The sequence below is a fragment of the Perna viridis genome, chromosome 6, assembly GCF_037379345.1.
Source record: "Perna viridis isolate PV_CMFRI_1.1 ecotype Kerala chromosome 6, ASM3737934v1, whole genome shotgun sequence".
NCBI lineage: Eukaryota > Metazoa > Mollusca > Bivalvia > Mytilida > Mytilidae > Perna > Perna viridis.
In genome coordinates, this window is record NC_142450.1 from 27,873,994 (window position 1) to 27,892,781 (window position 18,788).

General features: G+C 32.8%; 1 protein-coding gene across 5 annotated transcripts in view; it reads left to right on the forward strand.

Annotated features, from left to right (window-relative positions):
• The first annotated feature begins 5,520 nt into the window (after positions 1-5,520).
• Positions 5,521-18,788, forward strand: part of LOC148614349 (protein mono-ADP-ribosyltransferase PARP4-like) — a 59,949-nt gene continuing 46,681 nt past the window's right edge. For 2 of the 5 annotated variants that reach the window (XM_088588446.1, XM_088588450.1), the window contains exons 1-10: positions 5,521-5,673; positions 7,963-8,110; positions 8,434-8,680; positions 9,450-9,592; positions 10,151-10,282; positions 12,833-12,985; positions 16,370-16,507; positions 17,219-17,386; positions 17,995-18,155; positions 18,505-18,642. In XM_088588446.1, the coding sequence (XP_088444572.1) occupies positions 7,982-8,110; positions 8,434-8,680; positions 9,450-9,592; positions 10,151-10,282; positions 12,833-12,985; positions 16,370-16,507; positions 17,219-17,386; positions 17,995-18,155; positions 18,505-18,642 (1,409 nt within the window). In that variant the 5' untranslated portion in view covers positions 5,521-5,673; positions 7,963-7,981. Of the gene's footprint in view, positions 5,674-7,414; positions 7,542-7,962; positions 8,111-8,433; positions 8,681-9,302; positions 9,407-9,449; positions 9,593-10,150; positions 10,283-12,832; positions 12,986-16,369; positions 16,508-17,218; positions 17,387-17,994; positions 18,156-18,504; positions 18,643-18,788 lie in introns of those variants that run through there. The other 3 variants (XM_088588447.1, XM_088588448.1, XM_088588451.1) reach the window with 3 other exon arrangements.

The window sequence follows — 18,788 nt, forward strand, 5'->3', positions numbered from 1 at the left end:
AAACGTGATTTTCAATAACAACTGAAAATTTGAAGAAAAAAAAAACATAAGTAAGAGTATAATATCCGTCGATGAAAGGTATTCGTCGCTTTATTTCGTGATTCGAGTTCTTTTTTTATTTTAATGTTTGGAGCCTTTATTATCTAAACAGGACACTTCATTTTTTTAAACTACAGGTTTATAATATTATAACTGTGATATTTATGTAAACTGAAAACTAATAAATAAATCGTTACTGTTTAATTGTGAAAAGACTTCTGATAGTAAGGTTGGGTCTCTTTGGCTTTGATGAAGCGTAAACTACCCCAAATTTGGCCATATCGCACAACTTTAAAACAATAAATACAATCCTTTAAAAGTTCATTTTTACTGCATTTGACCAGAGTACCACATTTGCCTGTCAGTAAAACTTGTATCGTTATTCCTTATCATTAACAGGTCTGTCACATCCTGATAGTTTGTGTCATCTTTGGCATCAGCGTCAGTAAACGGAAATATTGTAGAGTATCTTTCGCATTCTTGGACGGCTTTAAATATGTAGAAAATCAATTAGAAATGAGAAACTTAATTTATCATAAAAAAGTCAAGATAAACTGAAATACTGCAATCATTTTGAGCTAGGTAATCGTTATGTAGTAGCTGATAACATTAACAACAGTTTTGTACTTACGGATAAGAAACGTGAACAACTTAGTCAAATATTTGTTCTGCATACAAAAAGTGTAAATCTTGAAGTTTCAAACGATACTTATGACTCGATAGCATTACAAAAGACAATAGACTAACAAAAACAACAACAACAACAAAAACCAGAATCGAGCAGAACGAACCGCTATAAAAACCAAAGGTAACTAAGACTTTCAAATGGTTATCATGTGCCTTATTATTGCAAAGCAAACGCCATGGAGCCCGTTCAATGTCATTTATGTAAAAAGAAAGAAAATATCGTTAACCGACATTTTTGATAATGATGAAGCGCTACTCCACATAATTAGTTCATCAGGTTTCAGTGACGATTGTCGAACTATAACTCTGCTGCAGTAACATTTTAGTAAGCCATTACATAAGTCTTGCTGAAAAGTCTATATAATTGGTTTTCTATAAAGCTGTGGTAGTTATAAGATAAAACATCCATGCAAACTTTGAAGCAAGTAGAATGTTATTGAATAGGAATTCATAGTTTAAAAATGGGAAAATCAAAGTCGGACTTGTTATAAATTTAATTGAAGTATTTCTCCGTTTATCAATTTCGGAATGATGGTAAATATGACAGACTTCTGCCTTTCTGTAGTGTTAAAAATTCTAAGCTCTCTGTGATAGATGAAATAAAATTAGTCACGATAAAAATTAAATGATAATGCGGGTGAAATGAAAGGGAGGTGCCAACTTACATGCTATTTAATGGAGTAAATGTGGGTGTTGTCTGTCTTATAGTTATCTAGAAAGGGGTCGGCAGGTAAATATCAACTGGCGCATATCGTGTCGACTGTTGAAACACTTATTCATCTTTAGACAAATATTAAGTCTTATTTCAAAGATCGCATATTTATAATGACTTCATGAATCTGCAATATCATTTTTTTAAATTTATTTGTCTCTGGTTAGAACGAAGAACTCAAAAATAGTTACGGGTGTCCAACTTTTGCAAAAAAAAAAGCTGTCGATCTTTCATCTGCAGATGTGCAATAAAATATACAGAGTAGAAAGTCTGGATCTAAATTCTTAAAAGCCACATCTATTTTATTGTATATCAACTAACAGAAATCATGTGACTGGGCAACAGAGCGTACATAATTCACTCACTAAGAGCTCTTATTAGTCTAAAATACCATTGAAAATTAATCATCTAGAGTTGAAAGTTTTTAGATTTTGAGATTTGAATTCATAATAACAGAGAAATTTATTTCTTCACCATTACAATGGATGTAAAATTCGTCTGATTTCTCTTATTCCTTCAAGCTTCCAAAAATGTCTTCGACAACCTTGTAATACTGCTCCTTCCGATCAGTATCTAAAAAAATAAATATACCGTTTCGGGAAACTAAACGGCGAATTTATAAGTATTCAGATGCTTCAATCTGGTGTGGTAGTATTTAATAATTTATCAATTTCATATTCTGTTTCTTTTTTTTTTAATTGTTTTTAATATTGATATTTTTGTCTGTAAACATTGTTATATAATTTCAAGAAGTACAAGAAATGATTTCTTAAATTATAGTAAGAAGAAATTTAGTAATCTGGACATTAAAAAATAAACTGCTTTTTCATTTCAATTCTTTTGTTTTCGGAAAATCATCCTCACTTGGAACTTGCCATTTCCAAAAAATATTGTTAATTGTTGACACCGGCCCGACGCTTGCCGTACCATTTTTAATATAATCATTTTCCTCAAGAAATGTTGCAGCTGCTTGATGAACACCAATTGAAATATCCCGATGACTCTTCGTGTAAACATTTGTCCATCCTGTTAGTGCATCTGTTGGAAATCCGTGTCCAGTTCTTAAAAATAATAAACTAATGATAATATAAATCATCTTTCAAAATGTTCTGATATACAGCTTAATTATATGTCTACATATTTCCGTTCAATGTTGTATTCTTATAATACGATCTCAATGGAGAATATTTTGGATGAATTGTAATGTGATACTTTTGTTCTAAAAGTATACTTCTCGGTTCGTCAAGAACACTTTTATTGTCTAATTGTAATAATTCAGAATATCTACAATATGGGTCGCTTGTTTTGAATCTAACGACACCGCGATTAGACCTCCTTTTAAACTATCTATAAAAAAAAGTTGAATATGTTCCATACACATTTGTAGTTTCTAATTCCAACATATTGTAAACATTGTATCCGGTATCATACAAACTAGAAGAAATGGGATGTAACTGCATTGTAATACACGTTGCTTTTAACCCTTCCTACATAATCAAGTGATTTTAAAACACTTAAATTCCTGAATGAATGCTGGAATCTCACTTCTAATTGAAATTGAACACATGGTTATTTTTTTCTCTTTTTTATATTTCTATCATACATAAATACTACAGTCACAACATGGTGATAAAAGTAGATTGTTACTTATTTTAACTGATCTTTAACATTGTATTGTTTGAATTCATGTCATAACAATTTATTGTAATTAATATTGTTTAACGTTTTTTATCTACTATGCTGCATACAAGCTGTAGTTCTGTGCATGTGATGAATATATATGCAATGGTAGACAATGTGGCCAGTGTATCCATGGACGTATATATAAACGTTGTTACACGTACAACGTCTCCGTACATGGACTACTGGCGTACCAGGTATTCATCATATCTGTCTTGCCTCTTTCAGAGTCGCATTCATTTTGAGAAGACTATCAGATCTTCGTGGCAAATCCGTCGTCGTACAAACAGAAAAAGGTCCTAACAAACGTAAATTAAGGTGCTAAACACAAATTAAGGAAACGGATCTTGACAACACATTTAGTTAAAATACCAACTTAAAAACATTATACATCGTTGTTTTTCCAAAAAAGATGGTACACCTAGATACAAATATATAGTTTTTTGTAAGAAATAATTCCAAATCATCTTCCAAATATACAGAAGAAAATGTTTACAAAATGCTGGAATTTTTAATCGACAACACATTTGTCCAGTGTGGTGGACGTGTTTTTCAACAATCGGTCGGCATTGCAATGGGAACAAGTTATGCCCCTCTATTTGCTGACCTATTCCTTCACTCGTATGAGGCTAACTTTATAGCTGATCTGATCCGAAAGAAGGAATGTCGTTTAGCTAGATCCTTTCATCTCAGTTTCCGCAATATAGATGACGTGTTATCTTTAAACAATCCTAATATTGGGAACTTGATACATCGCATCTACCCCATAGTACTTGAGATATAGGATACTACAGACATTGTGAAGTCAGCCATATATCTTGACCTACACTTAGAAATCGATAGTAAAGGAAAACTATTGACCAAACTTTACGACAAACGTGATGACTTTTCATTCAGAATTGTCAACTTTCCTTTCATATGTGGCAACATTCCTTCATCATCTGCTTATGGAGTGTTCATATCACAACTCATACGTTATGCCAGAGCGACTTTTTGTATCGCGCTAGAATTCTTACAAATAGGCTTCCTGGAAAGAGATCATGTTGCTACAACATTGAAGTCATCACTACAAAAGTTTTATGGTCGTCATCATGAACTCGTGGATCGTTATGGTGTATCCATCTGCACCATGAAAACTGATTTATTCAACGGGTCTTAGTTTTCCTTTCCTCGTTTGTCTACCCCGGACTTGACTTTTTATGAGCAACTCCGCGGGTGTTTCTAGAAAAGCAGAGGACGTTTACCCTACCGGTGCACCTGGTCCATGCTCCCAGTTTTTAGTGGAGTCAGAGTTGCTCATTTGCTTTTGTTACTTTGTATATATGATTTTAGTTACTTTATGTTCTTTGTTGTGTTTGTCTGTTTTCCATGTCTGGTCTTTGTCCATGGATTGCATTCTTTTGATTGCCGCTATAACCTTGGTTCCCTTGATTACTCTTTCCATGTCTGGTCTTTGTCCCTGGATTACATTCTTTTGATTACCGCTATAACCTTGGTTCCCTTGATTACTCTTTCACACTTATCTCAAGTCTTCTATAAAGTTTATTACCCGTGCAGGTCCGGGTGTTAAAAGAATAGGCCTGCAGCAGCGCTAAGCTTGTCGTAAAAAGCGACTAAATAGTGCTCAGAACCCTAGCCGGGGGCTAGGGCGCTCTGCCCACAGAGCAACTGGGATGTGTGCCCCAGATGGTAGAATGGGGTACCCCTGGCGTGTTACATGCTGGGGTTGTCAGGCTTAAATACGGAAAACCTGACCGCAAACCATAGTGGTGCACCGTGTTGGGAAAGATGCCACGTTCCTCGAACGTTAAAGAACCCTACTGTGGTATTCTCCCGGAGTAGAAACCATAGGGCTCCGCCACAGGAGGCTAAATTGCCCGACCCTACCCACCTCTCCCTATTTCCAGTGGCAATCAAAATTTGTCGACCCCATTGTCCTTTTGTCCCATCCCTTTTTCATTTCATCATCATTTCATGTTCATTTTATCATCAATTTCATGTTCATCGTCTGAATATAGCTGAAATACTGCTGCTCGGACGTTAAACCCCAACAAACAAACAATCTGTAAAGTTTACTGCTGCACAAATTTCACGAAAATTTACAAAAATGAAAGTCTCCATATGAAAATGCCCACGAAAATCAACTTCTCAAATATCATGAGAGTAGAATATTTAGACTTTAAAAACGTTTTGGTTATTATTTCTCTGCCCCAAGTCCTCCTATACCGCTAGGTTTAAATGAAACTTTACTGAATAAATCGACACTATATACTGATTTGCATTAATAAATATGATTAAAAAACAAATATATACAATTAGAATTTAACGGTTTTGTTCCACATAAGTACATTTATCGTAAGCATAAACACTGTAATGCGTAATCACTATTTTTAGAACCGGAAGTAAATATTGACATGTTTTTGTTTTTTTGCAATCATTTCACCACAGTGTCAACCCAATAGAAGTTTGAATGCTAACATCTGAAGAATTGTTTTATGGGTGGCAGGCAGCAATATATGTCGTCAGTGAAAAGGTCCTTAAGTAGAGCCTATAAGGTATATTGGTGAACTGGTAGGGTTTGCTTTAGAAAGCCGCAGAAAAAATACAATAACAACTGGTTTGGATTTTTATACAGGCAGTATCGGAAAAAAAATGTTATTTTTACTCGGCATACACAAATCCGTTTTATTTTCTTTGACAGGGGCCTTTGATAATTCGTTCTAAAAATATTCTACATATGGTAGCAGGTTTCTTGAAGGATTTTTGTAGTAGACTACTATTGTCTGTTATTGTAAACCTACTCCTACAACGTAAGAGGTTGGAATTCCGTTCCTCCAAGAATGTCACCAAGTCAGAAAATACCTTGTCAGACAACCTCTAGCATTGCTGGAATATTGTAGACCAGGAAATTTTTCATCTTTTTTGTGGTGGTTTCTGTGATCGAACTTTTTTAGCTTGATCTCAATCACTAAATATTCATGCATGACAGTTCTATTTTCATGTAACAACATTTACCCAGAAAATAGGAAAATATAAGTGCCGCAAAAAATTTCGCGGTTTACAGTATGAAAATCCTTGGTTTTCATTCATTCATAGACCTGTAATTAAAATACAGGTCTATGACACTGTGTAAATTACCATGTTATCTTATTGTTTTTCCTTGCAGTTAAGTTTTTCTCTTTTGATAACTCTAGATATTGTACAGGTAATCTTAGTATGTTGTCTTCTAAAGTTAAAAAAAAAAATTTTTAAGTATATCTACAATGTGTGTACAACTACATTACAGGATGATCCATTACAACATTGATAATTACTGTCTGCTTGTATGCGTAATGCTAACAGACATTAAATACAATAAAAAATGAACTTAAATTGACTTCTTGAAACAAAAACAAAAGGTGCACAAAAAAATTATAACTACATGAGGAAGAGAAGGCTGCAAGTTATGGGAAATAAATATTCTGGCTCTGAAAGAGTTGAAAATAAATATACTGGACTACACTTCCTTGAAAATAAATAAATTTTCTGACCTCAGTCCAGTTACTTTATACAGTGAAATGGAAATAAATATCCTTGTACAGATGTGGTTGAATAAAAATTGTTTGACAAGGAAAATTACATAAAATAAATATTCTGATCTCACAGAATTTGCCTGCTTCCTCACACAATGTGTCAGGCTTCCTTTTGACTGAAATTAATGACTTCCAGTTTTTGAGACTTTATTCATACAAAATAGGGTGATTTCCTGTTTTTGGACTGAAATTCAAAAACCCAAGCATTGAAGAAATTTTTATTTATACTTTCAATTTTTTGGAAATGTGTTATTTTCTGATTTAGAGTGATTGAACTTATTTCATAAAAAGAGGGATTTCACTGTTTTCAGACTGAAACTCAGAAGTGGTTGCACCTATTTTCATGACACTATAGAAAGAAATTTATAACTATTTGTGTTCAATTGTTATATTCTAATACCTTTTTTTTAAAACATTTTTAACAAAGAAGGGGGATTTGCCATGATTACACAATAACTAAGTCTACAAAAGGCTTCAAGCTATTTTTATGAAACTTAATTGAAGTATTTTTTTTATCAATGGTAGCTCCATTTTGATTTTTATCTATTTTGTTTCAAAAGTGTAATCACAATCAATATTCAGAGCTGTATCTAGCTTGAATTGTGTGTCAACATTTGCCACATCTGTTAAGGACTTTACGTCTATGGGTTTATCTAGCTGCACTTTATGAAGTTGATTGATTTATTGATTGTTGTTGTTTAACACCTGAGCAGCAATATTTCAGCTATATATTCAGGCGATGGACATGAAATGGATGTTGAAATGAACATGAAATGATGATGCAATGAGAAATGGGATTAGACACAGGACAATGGAGTCGACAAACTGAGTGCCACAGGAAACAAGAAGAGGTGGGTAGGGTCAGCCAATCTAGCCACCTTAAGGCAGAATCCAATAGTTCCTACTCCAAGAGGTACACAGAAGGGTTCTTTAACATGCTAGGAATGTGGCGTCTTTCCCAACACGGTGCACCTCTGTGGTTTGTGGTCAGGTTTTCCATATTATGGCCTGACGACCCCAGCATGTAGCATGCCAGGGGTTCCCCATGCTACTTCCTGGGGCACACAATCCAGTTGTTCTGTGGGCAGAGCGCCCTAGCTCCCTGCCCAGGGTTCTTAGCCCTACATGTATTTAGTCGCCTTTTATGACAAGCTTAGTGCTGCTGTGGACCTATTCCTTTTATCCTTTAACACCCAGACCCGCATGGGGCCACTTTATGAAGCATTTCATTGAGCATACCAGTGACATGCTAATTTTTTTTTTTTTTTTCAGTAATTTATGAAGGTAATTGATGATGGCATTGTTCAGTGACTGTCAGATAGTTTTAGAACTGACAGGCTTCAGTTTCAAGAAGAAAACAGAAGTCAAGAAAAAGGTCACAGAAAATGGTGGAGTCATTTCTTATTGTTTGACTAAGAAAGTATGTACCAACATTCTTGATGAGTTTATGAATATACATACAATTTTAACTACAAGATTGTAATTTTAAAATTCTCACTATTACATTTATTTTGACATATGATGCTCCTAAAATGCTGATAATTTTTTGAATCCATGGTAATTGATATCTGCAAATTTATTCACTTGACAGAATTAACAAAAACTACTTACATTAATACAATTACACTCTTTATTTATACTCTGGGCAATAAAGTTGTGGAGGGTATAATATTCAAGATTCTACCTTCATATCCAGGCACTTGAGGCTACCTTAACATTTAATGATGGAAATATTTATTTCAGGCCACACATCTTGTTGTATGTAATGAAGCAGAGAAAGCTGACAATAGTTATAAATGCAAGATGGCTGTCAAGTATGGAGTGCCAGTAGTGTCATTAGATTTTATTCATGATTGTGTCCAACAAGGAAAATTACTTAGTTCAGAAAATTACAGTATTTTTTCTAGAAAAGAGTCTAAGACAACTATTAGTGATGAACCAAGTTTTAAGAAGACAAGATCTGGTGGCTTAAGCTCTGGAAAAATTCTAGGTACTTATCACTTACATTTAGATCTAAAGCTGGTTCTCATGCCAATTCTTTTGAATATTCTTTTTCTAAAACTTTTGCGGTTGGTAGGCAGATTACTAGTTGAACTTGTTTTGTTAACCTAAATAGTGCCTATCCAGTTTTTTTAAAAAGAATTGTGCTTAGGCAAAAAAAAGATAAGCCTTGTTTCCTGCTACCAGCAAAAAAATAGGGTAAGTAGGTAGGATAATTATTTTATTTTTCAAAAACATTTTACAGTGAGTTAATGGGGAAACAATCTAGACTTGAACAGTGCTTGAGCCGAAATGGCCATAAAATCTTTAGGGTAAGCACAGAAAATTAGGGTAGGTAGGGTAGCAGGAAGCAGACATAATATTTTTTTTCCTAAAAGAAAAGCAAACTCAATATTTATTGAAAAGAGAAGATATGTTTTTAAGAGTCGGTTGATGAAGAACAAACCAAGAAGTTTTCAGCATTGTCTTGGTGTTAGAAATTATAGACAAGAAGAATATTTTGTTGAATTTCCAATGTTGCCATTTGCCCAAATAACATTGCACCTTAGAGTCTTGTGTCTTGTTTGAAGACATGATTCAATAAAGACCACATGGAGTGTACAAATATTGGACAAATGGGATTTTCTGGAACAGTGTACATAAAAGAATGCAAAACCAATGCAAGCAGTATTGAATTTCCTTTTTGTTTGGTACTTTCAACCTTTAAAGCCATTAGGTAAGGTTTTCTTGTACATTTAAATTATTATTTACCTGTACAGCTGTTAAAGATAAGAATATTCAAAAGAAAAAGACAAAGTTTGACCCAAAGAAGACTTACATGCAATCATGGGTCTACACACATAAATCTGCTCCACCATTTGATGAGGAAAATCACCAAGTTGCAAAATTTGCTCTGTTTAAAGTAAGTAGAATTATTTTCAAAACAAACCAATTATCCATATGATAGCTACAGATTAATATACCAAGTAAGACTCACAAACTGTCTATCCAGTTAAGTTATGGTGGAAATAAAGAATCTTAAGTGCCGCATTGCATGTAATTGGTGTGGGCATATTTTAGCAGGCTGTGTGAAAAACCCAAAATAAATTTTCTGCAAAATATTAACTTTAAGCTTAATTATTTAGTGCACTACTTAGCATCTGCCAAAATTAAAATCGGCATTTTTTTTTTTTGTCTAAATGTTTTGGTAAATTTTACGCCTGTTGAAAACCTGTAGTATCTTGGTTGATAAACACAAATATACATACTTTTTGTTGTAATGCCCTTTTATCAGTAAAATTTTGGAACTGATAACTGCATGTTTCAATTTGGACAGTCGTATCAAACTGTACCCTTTGAATTATTTTATTGTCTAGAACTTATGTATTGATAATCAACTTAACCAAATGATTAATTTTATTTTATTGAAATTCATGTTTCAACTTTGTTTTAAATTCCATGATCTTTTTTCTGTTTTTAGTCAGTAGATGGTAAATCATTCAGCTGTATAGAAGTTCATGTTGGAGCCACAGTTGACGAGACTGATGTGGAGAGTTGTAGATACAGAGTGTTTTATTATTATAATAATACTTTCCAAAGTTCAGGTTATCAAGTATGGGAATATTTATATTTGTGTTTCTTGCCACTTTGGTAATAAGACATTATTTTGTCCTATCATTCTGTGTGACCATTATACTTTGAGAGAACAATTCTTTGGAAACTACTGCATTAAATTACATGAAACTTAAGGCGATACAGTACCTAAACCAATCCGTGCAACTAAAATTGCCATCATTCATCAATCACTGATCACTTTCTGATCAGTAATCGATTCGTCAAACGAATCCATTAAATTAGTGAGCGCATTACTTGACCACAGAGCGGTCAATGTATTTTACGGATTCCATTGTTTTCTTTGTCAATTTTTACACATATTTACATAATGCAATAGATTGAAACATCTATTAGTTACTTTTATTTTATGTTTGTTTTATTTTTTACAAAATACAATACGTGGATTCAGTATCTTTAATTTATGATGAATCCAATATGGTAGTATTTTGGATTCGTTCCAATGGAAATTCTTAAATTTGCATGAACCAATCATCCATCTTTTTATATAACAAAACTGCGATCAGATTGTTCATCAGTCTTCGGTTATTGATCCGTCGGCAATTAATCAGTCAGCGGTCATCAGTTTGTCAAATAGTTTAACGTATCGGTTCAGGGACTGTATTTAGGACATGATGTATGATTTTATACAATGGAGTTATGCATATTATCTGGAATATATGATCCACTGAATTTTGTTGGTGTTATACCCTTTTGAACTTTGGAACAGGGAGACATACTTTTTGTTGGTAAAAACAAACTTTGATAGGAGTTGATGTATGTTGGGAAATATGTTATCCTTTCACATTTTTCACAATAATTAAAATACTACAATGCTTTTTTAAGTTACATGTATTAGTAAACAGCAGATAATGACTTTTTGTATACATAGAAAAAGTAAGTTAAGGAGGGCTGAAAGTGATTTTAGAACATTTAAACAAACTTTCCTGGTGGAAAGATCTGTAGTTTTAATTTGGTGATGAATGATATGTGGTTGCACAGGTGGCTTCCAAAACTTGTGTGCAGTATCAGTAAGATAAACAGCCTTGTCAGAATCTTTTTCAAAAATGAGATTTTTTATTTCCTAAAACTTAAGGAGATCTGTTATGGTTTTCATAATTTTGGCTATTGTGTTTAAGTAATGACCTTTTTATAGCAAAAAATGGGTCTTCATGGGATAATCTGTTTTGTTGTTAATTTTACAGCCTCATGTTGTAATTCTACATATATTAAGCCATAACTTTTCCTGTTTTTTAGCTGACCTGGCCTTTGGCCAGGTCAGCTATTGCCATCACTTGGCGTTGGTCGTCGTTAACAATTTTTCAAGACTCTTCTTCTCTGACACCACTTGAGAAATTGGAAAGAAACTTGGTGTGAATGTTCCCCAGGGTATCCTGCATAGAACTAGTGTGGGGATTTTTGATCCGTTAATAAAAATAGAACATAGAGGTCAGATAGCAGTTTTTTGCATATATCTCAAAAACCGTAGTAGTTTTTTCCATATACCTCCAAAACCAGATAATAGTTTTTTGCATATATCTCCAAAACCATTAAGCTAAATTCTGACAAAGGTAAAATTGTTCAGCATGATGATATCTATCTGTGGTTAGATTATTGTTTTGATCTGTTGAGCCATGTTGGAGTTATTGCCCTTTTTAAAAGTTTTTTGCTATTATTAATGTTATTTCTTTCAAAAATCTTCTCCTCTGACACTACTTTACCAATTGAAACCAGACTTGGTACGAATGTTCTTATGGGTATCCTTCATAGAACTGTTATGTGGATTTTTGATCTGTGGAAAAGCATGGCCGCTATTACTAAAAATAGAACATAGGGGTCAGACAGTAGTTTTTCGCATATATCTCCAAGACTGTTAGGTTTAGCCAATTTTTTTCAGTTGCTGAAATGATCTGTATTATTAGGACTACAAAAGTCTCCAGGGATAAAAGTTGTCAGGTGACACTTTGTAAGAGTTATTGCCTTTCTGAAAGGGGAAAATGACATTTTTTTTTTTTTATTTTTTTTTTTAAGTTTTCAGCCAATGTCTTGAAAACTATGATAGATAGAGAGAAACTTTCATTGCTGAAATGATCCTTCTGATAAGTTCTACCGAAGTCTTCTGGAGTCAAATTTGTGGAACAACTTTTTGTTAAACATATTGCCCTTGAAATGCAAAATTCAGGCTCCTGGGAGCCTCTTGTTTTAAATATGCATGTTTTTAAAATTATGTAATATTTTGCTTTTGCAAAAACTTGTCATGTAACAAAGAAAATCAGTGTTTCTAGAAACCTGACTGAACATACATGTATGTGCTTCTGTGGTTTAAATTAATGATAAAAACCTAAAAGTATAAACATTATTATAAAGTAACAAGCATTTAAACAACCCAGTGAACTGTTTTTTTTTTTTGAGGAGACGATTTTTGACGAGTTCAATAACATGATTTTCAATAATTACAAAAGCAATCCATTACATACTTCACATTAATAAACTTCAGAAAGTTTACATTACATATTCTCATAAGTATATGATAGTTAATCTTGAATTCCAGGTTCCTGTCCAGAAATGTTATTACCACAAGACTGTAGAAGATGCTTTAGAGGTTTATGCCTTTTTGTATAACCAGCAAATGGGGCCACCAAATCATAAGAAGGTTTTCTATGAGCCTGTACCAAGGAATGTAGGATCTCCTAAGTTTCAACAGGTATGATGGCATGCATTCTGATTTAAGTTATATTTTTATTGTTAGTGGATACTGATGACTAGTTTTTTACTGACCACTTGATAGTGAATATGGATTTTACTCTGATACAGGGTAAACTTGTTATTGTTTAAAAAGCCACATACAGTCAAATTTGTCTTAAGTAACCATTAAAAGGAGAACAAAGTTATGGTCACTTACAATGTAATTAAGATAGTCATTATTTGCAGGTTCATTTTACATAGAATGCACTGCATTGGGATGTCTCTTAAGTAGCACTCCAGATAAGAATCAAGCAAAATGTGATTCATGGTTGAAAAGCCTACTATATTTTCCAGACTTTAAGTCGATAGATATAAGTGTCAGCCTCGACTTATCGTCCACTTCGACTTATATAAGGATTTTTCAAGAAAAAAAGTTTGTTTACAATGCATTTCATTAGATTTGTTTAGTTCACTTTTGATTGTTTTTTAATTCAAAATTGTTGGTAAACTGCAATCAATGAAAGCCGTCACTCAAACAGTCAAACTGGCGATTGAGTTTGAACATTATTGATTATTGCCGCTATCTTTTATGAATGAATACGACGACGTTAATGAAAACTTTGAAACTTTGTAACCGTTAAAATATATAAAATATATAAACAAAGTCTAGAAGACACATTAACAAAACTTTTTTAACTGGAAAGACATTTTTGAGTGTTCTGGAGTTATCGGTCCTTCAATATGCAAATTTATACCCATTATGGTATGTCGAAACACATTTGCTAGTGGCTCAAATTTTAATTTGTTAAGGAGTGTTATCTAAATGGCTTATTGCAACTAAATTTGCAGGTAACAATTATTTTTTATTGTATTTAGTAATACCAGGTAATATTTTAATTTGATGAGAATCCTGTCATTTGATTGGTTTGTTGACAAAAATCAACATTGTTTCAATTGTATAAACTAACTTGCTATTTAGGCCATGCCCACCTTTTACGGAACTACTTTTTGTTTGTCAACATCCAAAACAATGTTTTCAGTCACATTGTAACGTTGAAACGTTTTTGTGACAATAAATTATAAACTAACTTTATGTGCGCCAGGTTTATGTCAAATTCCTGCTTTAATACCTGTGTCTTCAACTTTTGAAAATAACTGAACATTTCCCAGTGACGAAATGACAGCGTCTTGCCGCTGATTTTAAAACGGCAGCCAATTTGTTTACTAAAATTACTACACGGCGGGAAAATTAAAGTTGCTGTTTACTCAGTGTTAATAAAATTGATGGATATATCATATTTGTTTTTTATTTTTAATTAAAATATAATGAATGTATTCAATTTCTGATTAGTTTATACACTATAACCTAATTTGGGTCCGTTTATGCTGAATAATCCGTTTACACTGAAACATAATCGGCTTCACGGATTGTTCAGCGTAAACGGACCAAAATTAGGTTATAGCGTATAAACTAATCAGAAATTGAATACATTCATTAAATACTGTAATCTGATTGGTTAAAATAATTTTGTTATATCTCAATGGATAAAAAAAAATATTGAGCTATTCAGTTAAATTCAGAGCTATTTTTCTCTTGTTTGAAGATAATAATATGTTTTAAAATTAATTTATAAGAATTGGCAGTAATAAATGTTTTGTCCATTGAAAAATAACATAAATTTTCCATGTGCATATTTTGTTTATTGCACTTAGCGCAATAAACAATATGCACATGGAAATTTTATGTTATTTCTCAATAGACAAAATTTGTATTATTGCCAATTCTTAAATATTGTTTATAAATTACCGCTGGTAATTATGACCAATTCATCAAACGAATTTCCCACTTATTTCACACATGGGTGCCCACATTTGACATGTTTACGATTTCGTACACCTAGTGATCTAAGATTTCATAGCCATTGACACGCCATTCAATAAAAATAATTGAACTCAAGGACAAAGTACACTTTAACAAATACACAATTATTAAACTAATTCCGGAATACTATACTTAGTAACATCGCTGGAATAATATGCGTTGAAAACAAACCGCCGCTCAACTCGGATCTCTGCTGACACCTGTGATATAAATGCACATGTCCGATCCTCAACTTATCTGCTGAATTCGACTTATCTATGTTTTTTTCATTGATTTTGGTTAAACCTAGGCAATTCGACTTCTACTCCACATCAACTTGTAGTCAAGAAAATACGGTACATATTTTTATTTTTGAAATTTTGTTTAAAATGTTATAACAAACAGAAATTAACAGGTGGCTTTTCATATAACCCTAGTTCTTAGGAGATAAAAATTATATAGAATGTACTGTAGAATTCAAAATTAAGGCAGATAATCTGTAAATAAAACTAAAATACAATAGAAACTGTTGGACTTTCAATCTCCTAAGAGCAGACAGATTGGAATGAATAATTATACAATCATCATACAGACCTATAAAGCAACTTTTTAATAAAAATAAGAATGTGTAGCCTTTTTAGGGGTCTATCACATATTACAGAATTTGCATGATTCTTTCAAAAGCCTACTACTAAGACAGGTTATTGCTGTATAAAGGGTGTCGTTAAGACAGGTTATTGCTGAATAAAGGAGGTGGTTAAGACAGGTTATTGCTGTATAAAGGAGGTCATTAAGACAGGTTATTGCTGTATAAAGGAGGTCGTTAAGACAGGTTATTGCTGAATAAAAGAGCTCGAGGTTGTTAAGACAGGTTATTGCTGTATAAAGGAGGTCGTTAAGACAGGTTATTGCTGAATAAAGGATGTTATCACAATGTTTTACAATATCTTATAATCATTAGACCAGGGATATGGCAGTACAACAAAAACTTCGTAATAAAGAAGTCTAATTACAACTTTGACAGTACCTATGATTCAGTGTATTTTCTATTCTTATTTAACAGAATTAGGTTTCTACTGTCAATATATGATTGAAATAGCAAAAACAAATTTGGACCTTTGGTCTGCATCTTTGAATGCTATTTTTTTAATGAAGAACTTTTTATTAGCAATGGCTGTAGGTACAAGAAATTTCACTTACACTTAAAATGAGAAACAAGATATAAGGAAAGATAACTCACACAAAAGTAAGATTACAAAACTAGCTACTCTATGTTCTTAAAAAAGAAAAAAACAAAACAACAAAAAGACACCAAGATATTTTAGTCGTTATTTAATGGTCTTTTTGATAAAAAAAACAAAAAAAAAAAACAGTTGAAATAGATCTATTTTGGTTCAGTTGATAATTCATTACGGTAATTAAACAAAACTACTAAATGAAGCGTCCTGTATAATTTGTATGGACATGAAGATTCTTTTCCTAGCAAGCACACAATAATTTTTGAATAAATATGAAAAAGTAATTGCAATGTTTTTTTTTAAGATGGTTGAGGAATATGCTTTAGATACCAAACCCTTATCAGCCAAGGTTGTTGAACTTATCGAGCACATCTGGAAAGAAGCCACCGGTGAAATTGAGAAAGAAATCAGCTCATCGCTACAGAGTATTAAACTGGAACAGGTATGTTTAATATCAATGTATCAACATTACGTCAGGAATGGGAAACAGTAATCATTTACAGAGATGGTGTAACACTCCTAAACCTCAGGAATGGGAAACAGTAATCATTTTCAGTGATGGTGAACACTCCTAAACCTCAGGAATGGGAAACAGTAATCATTTTCAGTGATGGTGAACACTCCTAAACCTCAGGAATGGGAAACAGTAATCATTTACAGAGATGGTGTAACACTCCTAAACCTCAGGAATGGGAAACAGTAATCATTTACAGAGATGGTGTAACACTCCAAAACCTCAGGAATGGGAAACAGTAATCATTTTCAGTGATGGTAAACACTCCAAAATCTCAGGAATGGGAAACAGTAATCATTTTCAAAGATGGTGAACTCACCAAAACCTCAGGAATGGGAAATAGAAGTCATTTTCAGTGATGGTGAACACTCCAAAATCTCAGAAATAGGAAACAGTAATCATTTTCAGTGATGGTGAACACTCCAAAACAGCCTTTTTCACACTCTATGGCAAGTTCCAATGCACTCCAGTGTCTTAACATTGAATGTTAATAAGGGTTAATGTACAAATGTATGTAATAAGAAAATAAGTGAATTTATTAAAAACTACTGAACTACATGTACTCAGTTAATGTGATTTTGATGTAGCTGTATTTAACCTGTACACGTTTGTAACAACCCTGTTTATTTACGTATTTAGGTAGAGAAAGCAGAAGCAATATTACTGAAGTTAAGGGATGCTACAGACAACAGACAGAGAACAGATTTAGTTAGTGAGTTCTACACCAGTTTGCCCCATAGAAATAAACATATGCCAGAAGACAAAGAAATGAGATCATGGTTGTCAAAAAAGCAGGATGTTTGTCAGGTAGTTTTCATACAAAATTAAACGTTTCTACATGAATGATAAAATATCACAAGTATCTGTTCATTGGTGGATCGATGGGAACTGTTTTGATTATTGAAACTCCATTTTTATTTTATTTTTTATTTAAATATTTTTTTTATATCACAAAAAATGATCAATGTTAGCCTGGATCCTGCCTTCTAAAAAACCTCTTCAAAATCCGTACTTCCTGTTATTTTATTTATGCAGTTCATGCTAACCTCAAAATTTATTCCAAATAATGAAAAAAATATCTTCAGTGATAAAAAAATCAGTATCATAGAACAAATGATGATTATATTTTAGACTGTTAGGGCTAATTTTATTATTTTTTTGGCCTTCAGAAATTAGGTGCAATTTCAGACTTACAAAATGCTTCCACAATTATTTACTGGAGTAGCCAAGTTGTAAATAAATCACACTTTGAATGACCAATGACACCTGTTCACACGATATTTCTGTTTCTCTTTCTATAACTTTAACAATTCACTTTAATAGAAAAACAATTGCTGAGAGGGTTAACCCAATATAAAAATGCCGATACTTTAATATTAATCATACTTAACCTATGACCTTTTCTCGTCTTAAAGATGATAAAAGACATGGTGTCAGTCAGTGAAGCTACCAACTGGTCGACAAGAAGTAGTACTGAAGCTAAATACAGAGCGTTACGATGCAGAATAGAAGATTTACATACTACAGAACAAGAATATCAGCTGATTAAACACCATGTCATTGAATCACTTAAAGAGTAAGAAAAAAATCATATACTTAAAATAAGTTGACTTACCAAAACTCATCTAACCCTGGGCTCCCGGGTTCACCTGAAATGTGACAGGAATTTTTCATAAAAAAGATTGGATCACGAAAACATTAATATACATACCTTTCTGTGTTTGATTATTTATTTCCCTATGAAAATTGTTTTGTGAAATCTTATATTTTTTAGCATTTCAAGCTTCACCTAATTTTTTTTGGTTTTCCTTTTTGCTGGTTCACTTTGAATCAATTGTTTGTTTTATTCATATCTTTTAAGTGCAACAGATTTTAAGCTTCTTTATGAATTTTAATGAAATTTTTTATATCACTCAAATTTGTAGGAATGATGACATGACCATTGAAAACATCTATTGTGTAAGGAGACAAGTGGAGCTTGCTAATTTTAGGAAGGATTTGAAACCACAGCTGTTGTTATTCCATGCATCTAAAGTACAGAACTTTGTGGGAATTTTATCAAGGTAGTGACTTATAGGCTGTCTTGATATTTTTTTATCCCTGTCATTTGACAGGCCTATCATGAGACATTGCTGTCTGTCTGTCTGTCTGTCTGCCCATATGTGGTACAAATGTTAATGTTGATGATAGTATAATCAACATTTTATTA